At 38.0% G+C, this 17,028-nt stretch overlaps 1 protein-coding gene across 4 annotated transcripts in view; it reads left to right on the forward strand.

Annotated features, from left to right (window-relative positions):
• Positions 1–17,028, forward strand: part of CDK6 (cyclin dependent kinase 6) — a 166,621-nt gene that overhangs the window by 48,190 nt on the left and 101,403 nt on the right. For all 4 annotated transcript variants that reach the window (XM_051802194.1, XM_051802192.1, XM_051802196.1 and 1 more), the window contains exon 3: positions 16,054–16,189. In XM_051802194.1, coding sequence (XP_051658154.1) covers positions 16,054–16,189 — 136 coding nt within the window. The remainder of the gene's footprint in view (positions 1–16,053; positions 16,190–17,028) is intronic.

The following is a 17,028-nucleotide window of genomic DNA, read 5'->3' on the forward strand; positions in this document are numbered from 1 at the left end:
ATGGATTCTAATCGAGAGTAGATTTAGCGTAGATATTAGGAAGAAATTCTTTACTGTGAGGGTGATGAGGCCCTGGAACAGATTGCCCAGAGAAGTTGTGGCTACCCCATCCCTGGAAGTGTTCAAGGCCAGGTTGGATGGAGCTCTGAGCAATGTGGTCTAGTGAAAGGTGTCCCTGTGCACAGCACGGGGATTTGGCACTAGGTGATCTTTTGAGGTTCCTTCCAACCCATTCCATTCTGTGATTCTAATTCAGAGTGGTCACCCAACTGTAGCCTGCTAGAGCTCAATGAGATTAATGCCAGTCAGTAAAGTTTGAGGGTGAAAAGTGGAAACGCTAAGTAGGGAGTTTGTGCAGCAAATAACATATGTTACAAAATCAAATAGGAAATTATTTTGGGGTTGGGGGAACAAAGAGCTAGTATTGATATCAGAGAGTACTTGAATGATGAGAAATTAGGTGGAAGAAGAGATTAGTTTTACAGTGGAATTTATTTTTTTGCCGAAGTCTGTAGTATATGGATTGTTGGTAAGAGCTTGTACAAGACACTTTTTTTATCAATTGGCAAAAATTATGTACTTTCCCTAATAGCAGAGTGTGGGTTTCTGTGAAATGTACTGGCTTCGAACAGTCTGTTTCTAGTTTGCATTTGGCATTAAAGTACTAAAGGGAACAGGATGTATCTGGGATGGGTGGGCATTGCCTTCTTATCTTGCACCCAATTTTCAGCTCCAGCAGAAGCCATTTTGGTAAAAAGTTGTTAATATTTTATGAGAGGAAAAGTAATTGAAGATATGTGTTGGAAATGGCTGCTCATGCAGTCTACAAGTAGTTTAAGGCACCTTTCAAAGCTTTCTCAGTTGTGGTTTCTCTTTTTGTCATTACCCTTTACTCTGCCATACTGGTCTTGTACTGGTTTTGCCACTGAGTGAGCTAGTTATTGGTAAATTGTCATTATTGGTAAAATTCTGATGCTGTACGTAGTTTCATTGCCTCAAATTAATTTTGAGCAAATTACATGATTGTACAATGGCAAATAGTTGGAAAATTCTGGTGTCTAACTTATATTCCCATCCGAATTATTGAAGACCTGGGTTCTTGAAGAACAGTAGTGTTATACCTTTATCTTAGAGAATAATTTTGAGGGAATTTTTATTCTTCCATAATCTCAAAACATGTCAGCCCACACTGCTCCGCAATAGCCTTCAAAATAAAAATCAGTCAATAATACTAACAGATTCTGCTCCATCATTTTTTTATGTTGAGTGTATGTTGGAGCTAGTTCTTTTATAGCTCGGTTTAACAAGGCTTGAAAACAGCTTTATTTGTTATGGAACTATTAAAACAATATAGTAGTAGTAAAGCAAATAGGCTGCTCTGTTAAGCTGTTTGCATATGCATATTACATATGTATGGTATTTATGTGGAAAAGGAAAACCATGAAAATTTCAAGATCTGACTACATTTATACCAGGATGTTGAGTTATTATTTTGTAACATCAGTTAGGATTGTTAGACATGTAGGACTGCAATTAGCTTATTGCCTGTGCTTTAAAAATGTCTAAACAGTTTTTTAAGTTAAAAAATTGAAAGAGGATGAGGGCAAGTCAAGAGAAAAAAAAAGTCCCAGAAACTAATTGTTTTTAAAAGGTTACATGACACTGAAAATTGGAACATAGAACCGAAATGCCATCTTGCACCTAAGTAAAATAAAATAGTAAATTTTATTAAATGTATTCTGGAAAGAGTAAATGAAAATTATAAATTCTATTGTCAGTGGCAAAGAGCCCGGGCAATATCCAGAAAAAGTAAACATCTATTGGCTTAGTGTCACTGGGGCACAGTCCACTGCAGTAGGCCATTGAACAGAGAATGTCAATGTTTGAAAGCAGCAGAACTAATTTTTTTAATAGGCGGCTTTTTTTACCTCTTGTTTGCAGTACAAATATATATTTTAAAAGCCTTTAGGCAATATTTAGATGATGGGATTATGTGTCTCATTTTAGTACCAACTAATTTTTAATTTTTCAAATCTTGCAAAATTCATGGTCACTTTAATCTGTCTTCTTTCAAGCATGAAATTGCCATCCCTTAATTGCATTAGTCACTCAGTTCCAGAACTCATTCATCCCAGAACACATCCTTTATACAAAAATATTGCAATATCATTTGTCAGCTTTTAAATGGGGACTTTTCTTGAAAAGGCTGTTGAGTTCTTGAAATAATTTTTCCAAAGTTTTCTGAATGAACGTGATTATCTTGGCATTTCTAACCTTTTGATCCCTGTCATTTTCACAAGCCTGAAAAAGTGTTCTTGTGCTTTGGAAAATCTAAAACCATGTTCGTGGAGGTGCTCATGGAAACCAAGACCACTGTGTCTTCCTGGATTTAGCAAAAAAACCCAAAAAGTTTCACTGTCTATGTTTCTTCCAATGGACTTCAGACAGTTATTTGTCAGTCAAATATTTTCATAATCTGGACACAGATTCTTATTTTAGAACATATAGGTGCCAGTTGTGATGTTTGAAAACCAAGATATGCCTGCCTGAAAAGTAGGTGAGGGAAATCACCAGATAGTTTGTCTTTTTCTCCACAGAAAGTCACTTCAATTCTGCGATAACTCAGAGAGCAGCTGAATGGACCTTTATAAAACATGTGAACTAAGTCACTCCCTAAGTGGAGACAGCTGGGGTCTATTTAATATCCTGTGTAAAATGGTAGAGGTCAGCTTCCTGGAATAACTTAGGAGTTTTATTTCACGAATATCCTACTGCTTCAGGGACCTGGGGTGACAGTAAGGCTCTCAAACTAAAATGCACCATAAGGAAAAGCTCCAGGGATGGAGCTCTCATTCTAACTCTGCATTTCGTGCAGGACTGCAGGAAGCATCCCATGGCCTGCAGTATCTACACATCCTTGTGATCTAGGCACTGGGATACTAATTGAAAATCATTGAGACGTGAGACTTTGGACTACAAGTGATTATCAAGTATACTGATGACCCGAAATACCTAGATTATTTTATAATTGGGACATTTCTTCCTAAATCACTTAACTTATCTTGACAGTTTTATGATGTCTTTTTTTCTCCATGCAATTAATGGAGCCATATCTTTACTATCTAAGATCGTATATTTCCTTAATGTGTTTCCTGTATCTATTCAATGTAATTACTCCTTGAGTTTGGAATTTTATTTCCTAACTCCTCCTATTCCATTGTATATTGGACATGTCAGTAAAAAAAAAAAATTATCTTTGTAGGCCAGTGCCACTGATAACTATTCATTCACACAGAAGTTCAGAAGTTACACAATACAGCAGTTGATATAATTGGTAGTTTAGTGACACCTTAATTAAATGCCTGAGGTGCAATAAGCATGAAAATTCATATAAAAAATTGTACATGTATAATGATGTCCAATATGATTACATATATTTCATACTTTGTGATAATTTGTCTTTTCCTTGACTACTTTTTTAAATTGGAGATAAACGGAAGCACTAAAGTAGAGATAGGAGGAATAATTGGTTCTGTTAAATGGGAAAAAGGTGAAAATTAGGGGGAAAAAAAGTAGTGTGTCACTAGCGTAGGCAAGCTGACTACAGAAAAGGCTTCTGTAGACTGTGCTGATTCTTTGGGTCCTGGTTAGTGTGTACTGTTGCCTGTTTAGTCAACTCTACAAAGGCTCAAGACCATCAGCTGTGGTATAAATTTTTGTGCTGTATCTCCAGAGGTAAATAGGGTGATTGTAGAGTTTGGGGATGGTTTAGAGAAAATAATGAGGAGCAGCTCCTTCAGCCCTCATTGTCTCGTGACTCATTCTTGAAATAAAAGTTACATTAATAAAACAATTCATATATGTCTCTCACCCGGCATTTTTCTGAAGTGTGAAAGGTAGACACTGGCAGAGGGAACGGTGTAAGAGCAGGACAGATCCGAAGTGACAATTCCTGGCGAGTTAAAGCTCAACAGTTTTGACACTGCCTTGCTCTATGATCTGAAGTAATCTGTGTCCACTGCTTTGTAAGTCCATGCAGCATTTGCAAGCAGATGGGAGCCAGCCCTGCCTCACTCCCAGGCAGATGCCTCCCGACTCTGCCGATGCCTTGAGCTGGCTGGAAGCCATGTAGCCATGTTAGCTTTGCGGAGCCTCAGCCATGATGTTCCGCTGTCCTCAGGCCTCCCTCAGCTCAGCCTGAGCCGGCTCCGTCTGCCCGGACATCGCAGGGCACGCTCTCATTTGCTGGCAGAGCTTGGGTAGGCATACTTTGTTTTCATTTGCCGAGATGTAAAAGTGTTTTAGTGCTCCAGGAACCAGACCCTGTTTTGCAAGATTTATTACATTTTGCTCACTTCTTTCAGAAATGTGAAAGATGACGTTGCAAAACAACCAAAATGTAGTTTTGTTACATATTTACATCTGACATAAACTATGATTAACAAAATGTTGAATTTATTTCAAAACTACCCATACATTAAAATGTAACCCTCATCTCATGCTGCTAAAAGATGCCCTGAAAGAAATAGTTGCCTTTGCCCTGAAGTAATAAAACAGTCGAATAAAATTTATTGCCAGCTCAAAATACTACTAACACCTCATTTTCATTGCCAAACTCTGCAAATAATCTTTAATTTGTTTTCTTTTACATATGTGTGCAAGAACTTAAAGGAAATACTTAAAGAGCTGTACAGCCTCTAGAATACTTCACTCCGTGTGCACTAATCTTTAAATGGCTGGCTCACAGTGCCATGTAAACTGGCTGGAAAAGGAGGAAACGTATTAGACCTGAGGAACTGGAGGATGAAAGCACCTGAGAATCTTACAAAAGCAGACATTTTTAATTCACTTTGCATGTGCTATGAAATAATTTAAAAAATAAAAAAAAGACATCTTGATAGAAGAAATTACAAGACCACCAGTGAGCTTGTATGGTCACCTGTGAATGGGAAAAAGAGCACTGTGAAGTTCACCTTTTAAAAAACTTGTAAGATGTAATGTCTTAAATTCTGATGAAACGTGTAAGGAATTTGCATGTTAATGGAAAAAAGGATCGCTTTTTATGTATTGAGTGTTTAAGAGCAATTGCCCCTGGCTAAATTTATTAAACCAGAAGAATCTTGTAAATTTCTATTGAAGATTTATTAGTCCCATTTGTTTCTGTTCTTCACAACACAAATATTAAACTCAATTTTGAAAGTTTGTCACAGGTGAAACTCCCTTTCAAATTAAAGGATATTCTAAAGGATATTCTGGACCTGAGCCAAAGCCAGTTAAATACTGGCCAGTTAAATACTTTGTGAGGCTTAGGTAAAGGCTCTTCTGTGCTGAGCTTTTTAAGGTTGATCCTGGTTTTTGAGGTTTGAGTGAATAGAACAGAGGCAGTTTTGGTGTCTTTTTTTTTTAATTTTGACTTCTCTCTCATTTTGTTTAACTTCCCCATGAGAAGAAATACTTTAAAATATCTTCAAAAATGAACTGAACAGAACCTGGAATCCCACCAAGCAAAATTACTCAGTTATAGTCTTCCTGGGAAAGAGTCATCTCTTCTAAATTCAGTTAAATTTAAGCATCTTGTCTAAATTAGTCATCTAGGCGTCTTCCATAGCAAGCAGGGAGAGGCAGTACCCTCCCCAGAGTGACTGAACCAACATACTTCTTTCCCCTGAATATATGACCCATTCAGACTAACCACCAACCACTGAGCAGCCCCATTACAGGAGTTGTATCTCTTCCATGATAGCTGAGGAGGGGAGTAGAACTGGTTGCTTCACAGGTTTACTGGGCTGTTGTGTAGATGGATGGCATTTGTGCTGTCTGATGATGGGTAGCCAAAGACAGATACATTCAATGAAGTTATTAGTTTTCTTGCAAGCCTTAAATCTGCCTTCTGCTGAATTTGTTACCTGAACTTCCTAGTCCCATAGTTTTGGTACTTTGGTTTTAGAATAAATATCCCCTCACTCTTTTCTTTTTCTCATAAAGTTATCTCTCTGCCACTCAGTTGTTTTTTTTTTTTACAATACAACTTATAAAGAAGGGGCAGTGTTTATGAGTACAGATCTGGCTGCCTCAAAAAACCTGGCCAGATCCTGTTTGTTTTTCTTACCTATGTGAGGAATTGCCTTTGTCTTTTGATTTTTGGGAATCGCCTGAGTACTGTTTACTTTTTGGGCAGATGGGATGTCATTCATAGCATGTTGAGCCTGGTGACAGGACACTGTACAGTACCACTGGAAGGTTGTTTTGAGTTCACTGTGCTCTCTTCCAGGTTTTGCTGAAGTGAATGGAGGAATTCCCTTTGTCTAAAGTTGATGGTGCCGCTGGCATCACAGCACATGGGAATATTATTGGGAATACATCTGGCATCAAAGCCTGATCAAAGTAATTTCCCATACCATGTGTACAAAAAGCACTGTGAACCACATTTCTATTTCTGTGTCTTATAGCCTCATGCATGACAAATGCGTGGAAATCAACACACAAAATGTAAGACACCTTTTGGATTTTCACTTGGCTTATTGCTAAATCTGGCAACTGTGTTCGCTGCTTAACCACTTGTGCTGGAATTTTCAGGAAATTTTAAGCAGTTCTAGTGAATCTATAAACAGATTATTTCAACAGATGTAGACATTTTTTGAAGTTGTTTTCATGCAGTTCAAATATCTGGTGCTAAATTGCTGTTTCCATTTGTAAGATAACAAGAACTGTTCATATCCATTGCTGTTTTCTGGTGCACCAAGACTGGAAAAGCAGCGGTTCACAGTTTTGTTCATCTCAGAATTGAAGGAAAAACAAATATTGTGATGAACTCCTTGGAATAAATCACAAACATAGTTTTCAGAGATGTATGCCCATCTTCAAGAATTAACTTGAATACTAAAGACAACTAAAAATTAAGAAGGAGAGACTGTGGCACAGATAAGGACACTGAGGTGCAAAGGGGGAGCTTGCATGCAGGGCCCCGAGTTGTAGAGTTCTCACTACTTGGGAAAAAACCAGATATGGGTTAAATGGCATATAGGGATTTACACTGCTCTGTCCAGGTAATGACTTGTTGAGTATAAGGAAGAGAAAATGACCTTTTTTGACCTTTTATTCCTGTACAGAGACAATGAATTATCTTTTTCTTCTCTGCTTTCATTTCTGAAAGATATCAGACAGGTAAGGCAGATGAAGCTTTAGGTGATGTATATTCTTCCTTAGAAGTTGCTTGTTTTTTTGCATACTGGAAGTTAAGCGCAGCATAATTTCTTTGAGAGTTCAGGGCTAGTGGATCATGCAAGATCAAGATCTAGGACAGGTTTACTCTGCACACTACTACCCTAACTCCAGAATTGCATTTTTATACTGAGAGATCTAACAAAATCTCGTAAAATGCTACTCAAAGTTTGTGTTATGTCAGTTGACCATTCTGTCATAGCAGTGAACAGACTGTTAAAAGTTTGCACCTGATTTCCCAGTTGTGCTTGTTTCATTCTCTTACCAAGGATTTCCTTTGGTATAATGCCATTTAGAGAGACAAGAACAGTGTATTTAAGAAATAATACATAATAATAAACTCAAATACAAACAAATGGGCATGACAGTGAACCATACAATGTTTTACTGTGGTTTACTCCTGTGTCTGCTAATTTCTTTAATACATGGGTATACAACATGTTACATTAAAGAGTCCACAGATTTCCTTAATAATTCCTTGAATACATTAGAACAATACAGTTCAAAGGAATAAAAAGAATTAATTTTATTTTCAAATTAACATCTCTCTTTATTAACTATGTATTTACTTTATGCCTATCATTATTGTCAACTTTAGCCAATTTAGCATTTTATTTTTCTTAAGACTTTTTTTTCCCTTTTGTTTTCTACTCTTTTGCTTTTGTGGTGGAGTTCACAGTATTGTTGAACTGTGGAACTTTTCCTCTCTGAAAATCAGCTCTTGATCCTTTTGTTAGAAATATAAACTGTGTGGTCCCAACTCTACCTATGAAACATAGAAATGTGTCTTCTTACAAGGCTTTAGTGTGTCGGTGTCTCAAAAATCACTATAACAATACTTAACGCCTGTAATAGAACCACAGCAAAATATTTTGCACCTATTGCTCTCTCTCCCCTCCTCCTCACCATCACAGCTTTGGACTCTTCTCAGGTGCTGCCAGTACTGTTCCTTCTTCCTGGGAAGTGGTAGCAGCAGCATCAGAGCTCTGATATATTTACAGCATTTAGTAAGGCCCCTTACCTTACTTGTTCAGTGTCTCTGACAACTAGATTTGCCCGTTAGGAGTACTGTCAGTCAGGCTGGGATTGCTTCTATTCCTGAGGGCTGAGTCTACACTGAATGGTTAACTTAGACTCAAACAGCACGTGGTTTTTGAGTACAGCCACCATCCTCCAGTAGAATTGTGGCTGTAGAGTAACCTGAAGGTCTTTCAGGAACAGCAGTCCCTGGATTGATGGTAAGCATCAAAACATAAGACCTCTTCTATCATCTTCTACGGTAGCTGCTTCTTGGTTTTTAGGTTCCTCCGTGCATCTATAAAAAGCAAGAGCTTGTACTCAAATTTGCATTGGAATTACTTTAAAAAAGCTGAAATAAACACCTTGGGAACGGCTGTGATATTGGAAGCATTTTAAAAAAATATATGAGGTGGTACAGAGTACGAAACAGTACATTTTATTTTTGCAGTGTATACTTATATGGAGTGAAGGGCTACTATTTCCTTTATTATTTTTGATATGTTGGCATCACCATTAAGTCTCAAGTGTAGATAGAGTAGATTATTAAGATACTATGCAATGAATGATAATTTATGTTGTTGTAAAATATTCCAAAGAAGAGTTGTTGTTTTTACTTAAATCTAGAAAGAGACTATCAACTTAGATTTAGATCTTGTAGGTTTGGCACAGGCCTGAATTCCAAATGTAAACCGAAATGTGGAGTCTAGTGATCAGTTTGTCTGTGAGCTACACACGAATAAAGACTGGACTTTGTTGTCTTAACTTGCACCAGGTACAACTGGGAGTCCAGAATAACCTACGTGCTCCTTTCATTTGAATTAAACAAAATCAATATGCACACATAAGTTTTACTTACATGTTGAGCATTTTAGGGAATCTAAAAAGAAATACAGCTTTTCCTGAGGAAGGTATTCTAAAGAAAATCTAAAAAACTTAATAAAAGATGCACATGCACTGCCAGTGAATGGGAGCATCTTTAATTTGTCCTCTGAACTGGAAGCTTATGGAAGCTTATTGGAAGCTCTGAGTGCTCAGTATAGCGGCAGCATACATGACTTTGAAAGGAAGTGTACATTTGCTTGCTGAAGGATCACATGAGAGCACTATGAATAGGTCAGACAGCTATTGCTGATCCTAAACAATCTGTCAGCGACTGTCTTCATAACAGGCCATGTTATTTTGCTGATTTGGGGGTGACTTGGCCTGTCCCTTGCACAGAGAATCCAACAGTCTGGTACAGCAGCACACTGGAGTATGTTTAGGCACCACCCAGCTGGTAATTTTCCCTCAGTAATGTCAATGGCTCAGTGTGTGGCCAGTTTGGATAAAATCAATTGCAGTGAGATTGTTAATGGACTGGTGAGGAGTTAAGCATTTTAAAAACTGGTGAACTGTAGGATGAGTCCTGAAGTGAAGTTACATGAGACAGGATATTGTTTGAATTACGGAGCCTTACCAAACCCGTTTCTGATCCTTGTCTATTAAAAATAATCTCCCTTTGCAAAAAAGGTGAAGGAGAGATGGCAGTGTGAGGGCTGAAATAAACAGTATCTGCTATAAACAAAGGGAGTTGCAGAGAACGTCTTGTCAAGCCTATTTTTCCTTGAAGTAAAACTCTTTAACAACTGCATCTTTTAGTGACTTGGGTGGCACAGTGAGTAAAACAGACTTGGCTTTTTCATCTTTTGGGCACCAATCTTGGCTTCTGTTGAAAATGAAAATTAGTTTTGGTGGTTTCATCGGAGCAGACATGTGTCTGCATCACAAAACCATTCAGTCTGGCACCAGGGCCCGTCATTGCTCGAGAGGGGCCCAGCGCAGGAGAGCAGGGGTGTTGCAGGTCAGGGCTGCAGTCGGTACTGAGTGTTGAAAGCTTGCCCAGTCAGCCCACACTATCGGACTTCAGCCAGTGCTATTTACTTCGCTTTCAAGAGCATCTATTTCTCTCTGTCACTTTGTCTCTCTTCTTCACACACACTTAAAGAACAAAAACCTCTTTTATACAGCTAAGCATTTTAAATAATTTTTCCAAGTCAGAAAGGGAGAGAGACTGGAAAAAATTACAGCACAAAGCTCAGCTTGCAGATGAACGATTGCCTTGTCATTCTAATGTCCCCCTTCCTTCCCCTAAAACCTCACTGGTGAGTGGGCTGTAAGCAAGAATACTGGCTGGGCTCTGCTGGAGTAGGTCTCTAGGACAGGACTTTCTGCTGCCTTGTTTTCATCATGCAGTTGCTTCTTCACGGTAGCTCTTTCTGCTCTGTGCACAGCAGATAGTGAGTGACTTCAGAGTTGAAAACATCTATCTGCATAACATCTGCCTGTACTAGATAAATTAATTTGTTTTATCTGATGTTAAGTTCTGCCCTTTTCTGCTGTTTGCCTGAAAGAGATTTCTTCTGAAGACAAGAGATCTTGCTACTTTTTCCTGGAAAGGTAGCAAAGCAGGAAAAATGTTCACAAACTCCAAGAACCCAGTAGAAAGGTAGAGAATAAGGATTTAAGACGTAAAGTTGCCATGAGCAGTGTAGACACACCCAAGCCAAGCCTATTTTATTTAATTGAGTTTGACTCTAGGCATCTGACTGTTGCTAGATGGAGCTGACGGTGGGCTGGCTGACTGTGCTGCAGGCAGTGCTGTACTGTCACACTGTACATTTTCAGGACTGAGTTTGTTCTGTTGAGCAGAGTCTAAGTGTCTCTACATTATGTTGCAGTCTGCTGTGGAGGAATATCTTAAGCATTGATATGGATCGGGGCAGCTGCAGCTGGCGTGACAAGCACATTGTGAAACTCCTTAAGACGCTTTTGGAAATGGAACTTAGGTCTTGCATTACTATGTGATTTTACAAATGTTATCCGATAAAAAATGCAACTAAAATATAAAATACTTTTAATTTAGTGACCTGCTTATCTGCATATGTGCTTTTTTTATCTGAAATTATTTCACTAAAGCACCTTTGCGCGAGAAAAATCTGCGTCTGAAGTACCAGATTTCAGAGGCATGGAGAAGTAGGTGATTGCTGAATAAATGAGACAAAGGAGCATGTCCTGAACAAAGGGGAAGAGCTCTGTCATACATTTCAGAGTGGGAAGCTCTATTTCCTCTTTTGCTACGTGGGACTTGGTTCTCCTAGCGCACATGTTCCACTCCAGTTGCCCAGCTATTGTCTTCTTCATCTGAAAGACAACCCCTCTGTTACAATACATTGGGTATTTGTGATTCCAAGTAGAGACTGGTTTCTGTCAGCAGCTTTTTTTCCTTCAAAAGCAAGAAAGGAAAAGGTAGCTAATAGTAAAAGTTGGGGTAAAACCATGTTTTTCTTCAAAGAGTACATAGTTTACAAAGTTGGGGTATACAAGGGGTTTACTGCTGAGTGACTTCTAGAGAACACAGGAGTGTTCAGCTGCTGCTGAAATTTGGGCTAAAAGGGTGCCTGACTGTCATTCTTCAATGCTTTTAGGTATGAGAGGCTGACATTTTCTGTGCCCTTAAAAATTATGAACTCCCAGGATTAACCTGAAACAGAGGCAGTAAAAGCAGAAGCTATTCTGGTCCCTCTCCCCATATTTGTCAATAAACCTTAGTCATGGCCCCTGATACTCTTGGTATCCCGGTCTTGTGGTGTTTGCACACTGTCAATACCTAAGTTCTGTGCTGATTTTCTGTCATTCAGATAAATACCTTCAGAGTTAGGTTGAGACCACCAAAATCTTTTCATCTGTATATTTGCTCAGACTAGCAATATCTTAAAATTGTAGCATATTGCTATGCCGCTATTTATCTCACCACAGTCTTCTTAAACATTTCCCCTCCACATAAATTATTGGCTCCAGTACTCTTCCTCTGTCATGCATAAGCTGGGAAGTAACTCTCCCTAGGGAGACACTGTTCCAAACAAAATTAAAGTAAATTCATGTTATTAGAAATCTTGAGAGGGCAAGGATTGTGTTTTTGTTTAGTGCTGTGAGTGACTGTAAAGGGATGTGTGTTCATGTTGGATTAGTCCTACTGCAGTAAAAATAATAGTAAGCCTTGGGACACATCAGCAGCAAGTATCTCATTTTTGGTCTTCCTTTGGACTATAATCCAGTTAATTTTCCAGACATAACCACTCATCTGTTTGGCAATAGCTGAGAGAAATTACGTCCTACATTTTTTTTTTCAGGTCTTAGAGTCAGATCTGTCTTTTGGTATTTCTTGCAGGTGGCTTGGGCTGATAGGCCTGATCTCCATCAGTGTTATCTCAGTTTGCTCAGGAAAAAAATGTTTATGCCACTTGAAAGTGCGAAGCTTCATAGTAGTTCTCAGAGAGTCTCAAAAGCAAGTCTGGTAACAATTGGGGACTTTCTGGGATTAGTTACTGAATTAGTACCAATCAGTAGACGCAATAGTTTTCAAAAGAATTTTTGTAACTGTCCTTATAAAAACATTAGGCATTCATATCATAAAATGAAGATGAACTGAGATTGCATTTGTCAGATTACATTTTGTAAGAAGCAATAGAGACTTCAAGATGCATCACCTAGTTTTCTACCTGCAAAAAATGTATTTTTTGTAGGAAGGCAGATATTCTGCTAGATTGTAGTAAGATCCACTAGGCACTAGACACATAAAATAGAATAGAGACAGAGATTTGTAGATGATAAGCTTCTTTTACTTTAGTACAATTAGATTGAAAAACTCTCTGCATTAAAACACAGGTTCTCCTTAAGCGTCTGTTCAACAGAGTTGCAGTTCAGATGGACACATCGGGCGGTGTATGACTCTCAGCCAAACACCTTGTTAAATACTTGCAGGATTTCCCATAGCGGATCTTACTTTAATCAAATAATTCAAACGTTTCTTTTGTAAGGACAATAGAAGGGCAGGGCTTGTGTTTACAAAGTATTCAATATGGAAATCCTGTATTAATTGAGGTATGTTTACTTCACTTAGGACAGTGTCCACAAAGTAACTCTTTAAATAAAAGGTCTTTTTCTGTTGCCAGTTCCAGAGAGGCAATCACATGCAATGCTAACCCATCAGAAAATCATAAGGAAACGACTTCAAGAGATGTGCACTATAGGCGGCAGAGATGTTCCTAGATAAAGAAGGCAACTTCATGGGTGATTTTCTCACAGTGGATGTAAAAGAATATAATTTATAAAAAGTAGTTGTATCCCTATGGAAACTACTAAATAAAGAGGCTCTGTCTTTCTCGGTCTATTTCTGGAGCGATTAGCACGAGCAGTGCCAAATATTGTCTTTTTCTAATACCTGGATTCATCTAAACTGTGCTTTAAATTATTATCTTTCTAAGGCAGCAGCTGTATTTTCTGTGAGTAAACATGGTGTGCTTCTACCCAGCCCAGTGCAGGATCTGGAGCTTTTATGATTTACTGGAAAGCATTTAGAGTTTCACATAAAGAGTGTATAAAAAAGAAAGATAATACTATTACTCAGTGATAATATTATTACTCAGTAATACGTAACCAGAATTGTGCGCCTCTGAGTTCCTTACTGTGCTGTGCCAGAAAATGCTGGAATCAAAATAAGCCACATACAGAAGAATTAAACAGAGAATCAATGTTTTCCTCCACAGCGAGTTGGAAATTACATTTGTTTCTATGTTTAATACAGTGAAATCTTTTTTTCCTTTTTTTGTTGAATTATAACTCTGCTATAGTTGAAAATATATTTTTGCCAGTGCATTAAATATCTGGCAAAAAGGATGGTTTTGAACATTTTTAGGTAAATGTAGGTCAACGCAAAGAAATCATACAGTTGGAAATATTTTCCAGTGTTTATGTTCAGATGTTCAGACCTGTCTGGCTCCTCTCTGTTTGCATGTGTTGAGGTTATAGGCAATCCAGCTACATTCCACATTGATTTATATAAATATATTGCAGATTATTAACCTGCAGCCAAATACCAGCAAATTTCACTTTTCAGGAAGCTTTGTGACTTTTCAGAAAACTTATTTACTGTTTACAGGACATGTATACCCCATTGGGGGAATCTTAGAGAACAGTATTTGTCTTTACGAGAAATGTGCCAAGACATTTTCTGTCACAGTCAGTTACATTACCCTAATAATTAATTAATGTTTGCTCATATGATTATTACACATTAAGTACAGATTAGTCTTCTGGTAGAGGTAGGATGACAGTCGCTCCATGTTCTTGAACTCCAGTTCCCAAATTATTACTCGCTGAAAAGCTTCCTTAAGCTCAAAAGAATGTGCATGCATCCATTTTGAGAACATGGTGGCTAATAAATTTACCTCTGACCAAAGATAATTTAGGAAATACTGTTAAAGTGGGAGCACAGCCTAAACATGGTAAATGTCAAGTGAAAACCTGGATTACAGTCTTCACAGGTGGTTATGTCAATTCTAGTTTTCCCTTGCTTTGTGAAATATATTGAGATTTAAGGTAAGAAGTAAAAACTCAGGAGTAAGTGTTGTCCTAGTCTGTTTGTCAGAGGTCTGCTGTGAAAAGCAGGGACCCCCAAGGCATTGTGTGTGATCAGTTGTCTTTAGATCCTCCATATAAAGCCTTTAATACTCAGACAAAGAACAAAATTATTATTTGATAATGTTATCAGAGATCCTGCACTTCACACAAAGTAGGGAAGCAGTTATCCTAAGTAAGAGGATGAAACGTACATATAATACAACAGTGTCATTGCTGTGGTGTTGAAAAAAATAAACCATAGTATCAACACAACTTTGGTCTGTTATCAGTAATAGATTCTTCACTTTAATTGTATAGACCTTTTTCTCAATAACTGCATTCATTCTTTTTAAATCTACTGTCACCTAGTAAAAATAGTGATGGATTTTCTGCCTTGCTTCAGAGAGCAATCTGATTTGTACAGTATGAAATTAAATGAATAAACACATTAGTAAAGTATGTGAGGAGGGAAGAAACGTCCTTCCAGCTGTTAAATGATTTCCTATGGGGGTTTTATAGAAGTGGGACTTGAGGAAAGCTGGTGAAAGTCACTAGTATAAGTATAGGTGTGAAGCATAGAAAGAGGGCAGATGTTTTTGAAAAAGATAAAGCAGTGATTAAAGCTGGTATGTAGATGAAGTGAAGAACACGAGAATAATCATAATTAAAAAGAAGAACAATAGAAAATAGTGTTCAGATAGGAATGTGGCATTATGAAGAGCTTTGTGAATTCGCTTGACATTGTGCAACAAGGTGAAATAATAAAGAAGTTTCAGTAAAAGAATGACAGGAAGTGATGAGAGAAGTAGTGACATCTTGTGCTCAAAGCTTTTTTCCAAACTGTATCCTGACTTCGAAGGTATTCCTTGCGTCCAGGAATTTACAAAAGTAATCAGCAAAAAAATTCTGTTTCTGCCAAAGGATAAAGCTATGTAATGGTGAACATGGGAGTTACATGAGAAGAAACTGAAGGTGCACACAAACACTGTATTTTTTCTCAAAAGTGTTTCTCACTTTTTTTGGTTTTTTAATGACTACAAGTGCTGCAGCATAGAATGTGGATAAATATCACAATAACTTTCTGTATTACTTGTTACTGTGTCAAAAAAATTTTTTTTCATGTGCTTATTTTACATTGAACAGCTGATGAATTCTTAATTCAGTTTCAAAATTCACACGTGAAAGACCAAGATGGTATTTTTGATATATCAACCATTATCTGATGAATCAAGAGCTCAAAGATTCGACTACTTTTGGAAAGCTCCTTTTCCCATTCTATGTACTGTAAAAAATTTAGATAGACATGCATGAGCTACAAGATATGTATGTCTGTAGTGGTTCATGTATACTTACCTCCTCTTTTCTTCTTCTCAGATTGTTTGATGTGTGCACTGTGTCACGAACAGACAGAGAGACCAAGTTAACATTAGTGTTTGAACATGTGGATCAAGACTTGACTACTTACTTGGATAAAGTTCCAGAGCCTGGAGTGCCTACTGAAACTATAAAGGTATTTAAAGAGAAAGATTTTGGATATTTTCAGAGATTAATCAGAAAGACAAACTGTGTTTTGATCCCATAGGATTTTGTTATATCAAAATCGAGTAGTGCCCAGCTTGGGGCATGAATTGCAGCACAAAGATCTGTATTCACTAACAGATATAATCTCTTTGTGAATAATGGTGCACTTGTGGTTTTTTCTCTTTTAGAGTTATACATTTCCTGATTTTCTCCTGATTTCTGTTCTACAAAATGTAGCATTCCAGCACAGGAAGGTCATGGACCTGTTGGAGTGAGTCCAGAGGAGGGCCCCCAAGTTGGTTAGAGGGATGGAGCATCTCTCCTACAAGGGAAAGCTGAGAGAATTGGGATTGTTTAGCCTGGAAAAGAGAAGGCTTAGGGGTGACCTAATTGCAGCCTTCCAGTACCTGAGGGGAACCTGCAAATAAGATGGAGAGAGACTTTTTTACAGGAGTATGTAGTGACAAGACAAGGGGGAATGGTTTCAAATTGAAAGAGAGTAGGTTTAGAGTAGATATTAGGAAGAAATTCTTTAGTGTGAGAGTGGTGGTTTCAAATTGAAAGAGAGTAGGTTTAGAGTAGATATTAGGAAGAAATTCTTTAGTGTGAGGGTGGTGAGGCACTGGAACAGGTTGCCCAGAGAAGTTGTGGCTGCCCCATCCCTGGAAGTGTTCAAGGCCAGGTTGGATGGGGTTCTGAACAACCTGATCTAATTGAAGTTGTCCCTGCCCATGGCAGGGGGTTTGCAAATAGATGACCTTTAAGGTCTCTTCCAACCCAGGCCATTCTACGATTCTGTGATTCTATGAAATTGTTAAGAACGACCTT

This window comes from Manacus candei, unplaced genomic scaffold (genome assembly GCF_025592945.1).
Source record: "Manacus candei isolate 608988 ecotype Guabito, Panama unplaced genomic scaffold, ASM2559294v1 h1tg000056l, whole genome shotgun sequence".
Taxonomy (NCBI): domain Eukaryota; kingdom Metazoa; phylum Chordata; class Aves; order Passeriformes; family Pipridae; genus Manacus; species Manacus candei.